Source organism: Rutidosis leptorrhynchoides, chromosome 9 (genome assembly GCF_046630445.1).
Source record: "Rutidosis leptorrhynchoides isolate AG116_Rl617_1_P2 chromosome 9, CSIRO_AGI_Rlap_v1, whole genome shotgun sequence".
Classification (NCBI taxonomy): Eukaryota; Viridiplantae; Streptophyta; class Magnoliopsida; order Asterales; family Asteraceae; genus Rutidosis; species Rutidosis leptorrhynchoides.
Genome location: NC_092341.1, coordinates 1,911,093 through 1,916,834, shown reverse-complemented (window position 1 = coordinate 1,916,834; position 5,742 = coordinate 1,911,093). Strand labels below are relative to the sequence as shown.

The 5,742-nt window shown below is 34.9% G+C and overlaps 1 protein-coding gene across 1 annotated transcript; it reads right to left on the bottom strand.

The window, feature by feature from the left end:
* Window positions 1–308: 308 nt before the first annotated feature.
* Window positions 309–1,680, bottom strand: LOC139866719 (RING-H2 finger protein ATL60-like). Its single transcript, XM_071855010.1, has one exon. The coding sequence runs from the start codon at window positions 1,301–1,303 to the stop codon at window positions 449–451; it is 855 nt and encodes a 284-aa protein (XP_071711111.1). The 5' UTR covers window positions 1,304–1,680; the 3' UTR covers window positions 309–448.
* Between the last annotated feature and the right edge of the window lie 4,062 nt (window positions 1,681–5,742).

Genomic DNA, 5,742 nt, shown 5'->3' with positions numbered 1-5,742 from the left:
TTATTATTACCCATAGTTTAAACCTCATAAAGATATATGTTTGCGTAACTGTTGGGGGCATTTTATAATCATTTCGCCCGGGACATGCAAAAACTTTGACCAAAGTTTGACCGGCCCTGTATATTATACAATGTATATATGATATATGATGATTTCTAAGCTAAAAAATATATATCCAATATATAAAAGCTCAAGATAAGAGCTTTCGCATTGTGTTCGTACAACCAAAAAAAAAAAAAAATATATATATATATATATATATATATATATATATATATATATATATATATATATATATATATATATAAGAGTAAACAAAAACAAAGCAAGGAGAGGTTCTGTGGTCTCATAATTAGACCAGCAACCGCTTCACCAGCAATTCAACATACAAAAAAGAAGTAGTTTTGATTAAATATGGCACCTGTTCCATTGTTGAACATGAGCAGGACTAAAAAGGGTTAATAAACCTTCTACTTCCACTCAAAATCCTTCTTAATGATCCCATTCGAGATGAAACAGGTGATTGTTTATCATCAACATCATCAATAGGTGTTGGTATGTCAATCACTAAATCTGTTCTTGCTCGGTTGTTATCCGTGTGTGATGATGAGGGTGTTTCAGTAGTTAACATAGATGGTTGATGATGATGATGATGATGATGACTGTTATTGGCTTCTTCCAATTGAGAAGTTAAAGTGCTCACTTCTGATTCATCACCCCAAAATAATATATTTGTTGGAAAATAATCCACTACACCATCTGTTGTTAATGATGATGATGATGATGATGATTCTTGTAGTTGTCGAGTTTCTAATAAATTCTCCACTGAAATTTGGGTGTTATCTGAAACAGGGTTTCTACAAATTGGACAAGTAGAATGCGAATAAAACCACATATCAATACATTCCACATGAAATCCATGATTACATTTCGGCAAGATTCGAGCTTTTGCCCCTTCAACAAGCTCTGATAAACACACCGTACATTCCAATCCTTCACTGAAGTCTTTAGGATCAAAGTGTATAACTGGTATGGTTTTCAAGAATGTCGGGTTGAGTCCACGACGGAGTACGGTGACTCCAGGCTGATGTTCTATGTAACCGGCAGTAAAATCTCCACGACGCTGGCGATGGCGGCGGTGAGTGTTGGGGGCGACCAGGTCTTCTTCTCGGCGACACCAGAACCTTTTGGCGTAAATATGAACCAAGAATACGAATATGACGATTACGGACAACGTGACGATTGTGAATATCAAGATTTTTCCGGTAAATTCAATTACTTGTGAATCATGGTAACGGCTCATCTTCAGGTTGAAAATTTTATGTGAAGTTACAGACTTTTAGGTGGGTTTCTGGTTTATATGGAAACCCAATAGGGGGATTTAGGTAAAAGCTCAAATATTGATAAAAAGAAAATAAATATGAATCGGAGGAAGGTGTTTCTGATAGTTTGCAGGATTATTAAGAGATAAACTGGATTTGGAGGAAAGAGAATGGGCAATTAGGAAGAGGGGTTTTGAAATAGTGGAAGGATTAATTTATGTTTTTTTATGGAATAATGAAAGAAGATTAAATGGAGAAGGTTTTTATTCACGGAATTCGTGATACTTGCAGTTTAATTAGATTATTATTCGATGAATGACATCTTGCAAAGATACGAGAAGTTGAACTTATAAGTATGGTTGTGATAACGATAAATGAAGAGTGAAGAAAGTGATGATGATATATTGGATATTGGATAAACTAAACAAAATGGAAGTCAGTCACCAGATGACCAAACCGTTTTTTTTATAAGAATAATAATAAATAAAAATAGATAATAAATATCACAATATTTAATAATACTCCGTTATTTAATGAATAATTAAAGGGGGATGATTCTCACACACACTGTTTTTTGATCCTCACACACCCTTTTACCCTATTATTAGGGAGGAGTTCAAGTAAATTGGTGTGTGAGGATCAAAAAACAGTGTGTGAGAATTATCCCCCATAATTAAAATTAAAATTAAAATTATATTATATATATAATATAATATAATATAATATAATATAATATAATATACAACATTTGAGTATGTTGGTGACCAAAACGATGGATGGTTGTACCCATGAATCTTATAATTTATGTTTAGTTTCCATGTTTTCAAACCTTTGACTAGTCGGATGAACACCAGATCCCTTTATTTGGTGATAAGAATTTTTAACCCATCTTTGCTTTTGAACACGACACACTTATTTTTATCCACTACTACCACTCAAATTCACAATTTTAAAGTTAACGAGACTCTTTGATATCCTTAAACGAGAATGTTTAATAAAACCACAACACAACAATAATATTCAGTTTAACAATAATATGGTATGAGAGTAATGAAATGTAGACAATCATTCTTTCTACCTTTAAGTAAAAAAAGCTCATTCTCCAGCACGGACCACTCGCACATAAGACATCATGATAAACTATGTTAATCTTATTCAATGAATATTTTACTATATATTAGTTGTGTAAAGATAAAAGCAAGGGCGAACTTTAAGAAGGGTAAGGAGTGGTTCTCCTTCAAAAATTTGAGTAATGTAATGAAATTTGTAGTCCTTTGAGTTACAAACTTTTAGCATTTGAATCAATCAAATTGGATTCTTATGTAATCCTTTAAGTTCATATGAAGGGGACATGATGAAAATGGTGAACGTTAACAAAATTTGCGAGTTGTCACCATTTTTGATCATATATCTTTGATACGGACTCTTATTTAGTTGATTTAAAAATCTTGAACGCTCGCAACTCTAAGGTCTACAATTTTCACTTTTATTTACCATATACTCCCTCCGTTTCAAAATTATGGGCCCATTTTAACTTTTTGAATCTTTCTTATACTTTGACCTTAAATAAGTTTGTTTGTATTATATAATATTTAATGAAAATTATATCATTAAAAACACATTTCAAAACCGAATCTATTCATACAATTTTCTCAATTGTTATATAGCACAAATAATAATATTTAAAGTTAAGATTTAAAAGAAAGACTTTAAAAAGTCAAACGGAACAATTATTTTTGGACGGAATGAGTATTTTTATAGACTATAGTCTTTGTCTGTAATTGTTATAATTTTTATATTATATATTATATAGTTTAATTGTTATTCATCTCAATGCTAATACAAATATCAATATTTTTATATAAGTATATTATGTGGTTAGTTGAAATTTTATCGAGTGTTATCGTATAGTTTATTTACTATTTTTGATAGATAAATACATATATGCCTTTTAAAAATCAAAAAATTATATTCTACGCAAATGTTATTTGATCTTCGCGATAAAACACGTTATGTTCGCCCCATATAAATGTAAGACCCTATTATTTCATCGTACATATGTGTAAATACGGTATGGGTTGAGTGGGTGTTCGTTTCATATTTTAAATAAAAGGCAGAATCTGGACTGGGCGACTGGCGCGCCGCGCAGCCATTTGGCCCGGCGCGCCGATATGCTGTGACAGCTCACTTCCTTTTAAAATTAGATATTTTGGGGATAAATTGGTAAAATCACATGGGGTCCGACTTTAAGGCCCTAAACCAGTTGTTGGGGCCTCATTAAATCCATTTCCACCTACATCAACCTCATCCATTCAATTTTAGAGAGAGAGGGTTTTTCTAGAGTGAGAGAGCTCAAAATAAGGAAGAAGAAGGTTGAATCGGGTCTAAGTGCAAGCTTTAAAGTTGTTCATCTATCCTCTAGCTTCGTTTTGGTAGTAGTGGTATGCTCTAATCTTAACTTCCTTGTTTAATTGTATTAAGGGATAGGGTTTGGATAGTGTTGCACATAAAACTCATTTGTTAGTGAATTAGGGGTTTTTGGGTCGAATTGGGTCATGTAGACCCAAGGTGACTAACTAGGGTTTTCAAAGTGTTAAATTGATGTTTATGAACTTAATTAGTTAGTAAATTGCTAGCACACCAATATGTATGTAAATGGGTGTTGTGTGGGTTAATGAATGACCCAAAATGAGTGTGTTGACTTTAAATTGGTCAAATGGGTCAAAATGGACCTAAGTTTGTTAATGTTTGTGATTAATGCATAAGCCTTGTGTTGAAATGTGTTTTAAACCTATCTTGGCTAATATTAGGGTTTTGGTGTGAGTTGACCCAATTTTAGGGTTAAGTGTCCAAATGGGTCAAAATGACCTAGTAATGGTGAGTGTGTGAGTTTGACCAACTTGAATGAATGAATGATTATATGTACTTTGTAATAGGTGTGTTACCTTGAAGTTTCAAGCTTGGTTATCGATTCACCGAAGGCGTAAGGTGAGTGGAATAATTATATGTGTAGGTATTTAATGTATCTATTTGTTGTAGCGTGAAATGTGTAGTGTCGAGGTGCTAAGACACCAAGTTTCACGTGATGAGTGAAGCATCGAGGTGTTAAGATGCCACTCGGGATGAAGCATCGAGGTGTTAAGATGCCACCTAGGGGTGTAGTGTCGAAGTGTTAAGACACCACTCCGTAAAATAATAAAGGGTGAAGTGTCGAGGTGTTAAGACGCCACCCGAGGGTGAAGTATCGAGGTGTTAAGATGCCACCCGGGGGTTAGTGATACGAGGTGCTAAGTACACTAATGGATGTTATGAACTCCGATGGCCTTTCGCGGGCGCCATTCCCTTGTACGATTGGTTAACCATGGTTATTGTGTTGTAAGTGTAAGCATATTATATTATTCGAGTTATATTTATATGCGTTGCTATGCTAGCTTGTGGTATTGGAGATTTCTAGCTCGTATTCGAGATTATAAGCTAATTGTGTTGCTAGCATGTATGCGGTGTTTGAGTAAGTGATTGCAAGTAGGTATATTATATATGTATGTCTATAATTATTGCATTCACTAAGCGTTAGCTTACCCTCTCGTTGTTTACCTTTTTATAGGTTCGGTTGTGGACAAGGGTAAGGGCATCATCTTGGATTAAAGATCCCGTTGTTGTTAGGGAACGCTTTTGGAGATATTAGCTTTTAGAGTTTGACCGAGACTTGGGTAGTTTAATCCCAAACACCATGCTCGTAGTGTAGTTTTGTACTTAAACTTTTGATGGTCGAAAGTCATATTTTGTATAAAACTCGTAAAACGGCCGATGTGGGCCCCGCTTCGTAAAACTCATTTTTATTAATGGAATGTGTTAGTTTTACATATTTGAATATGTTGTTAAAAGCGTTTTGTCTAATTATGTCGGGAAGTGGCCAATCTTTTTCGCATTTCAAGACTTTTGGGACAGACCAGTTTGGCGCGCCGCGCGGGGGTCTGGCGCGCCGCCCTAGATGCTGAACAAACAATTTTTTTTTTATTTTGATATTTTCCGCGGGTTCGTTTGTGTTTTGGTTTGGGGTTGTTACAAGTGGTATCAGAGCATGGTTTAAAGGATTTAGGCGACTTGAGATAGGTGCCTAGACTTAGACTTTACTGTGTGTACGCTTTATGCGGGACTTGTAGGACTTTGGGTCGGAAAGGGAATTGTTAGTGCTAGTGTTTATGTGAATTAATCATGCACTAATTGCTTTGTGTTGTTTTAGCAATCATCAAGCAAGATAGACGTGGTACTAGCGAGTTAATGCGACGTGCTCGCGTAACAACGATTAGCTACCGTTGTTACGGGTGCAAATCGTATCAAACAAGCAATGTACGACGATTGTTGAGCAAGATGGGGAGGCGTGGTGCACATGTATACTTACGTGTTATGTCCTTTCGTT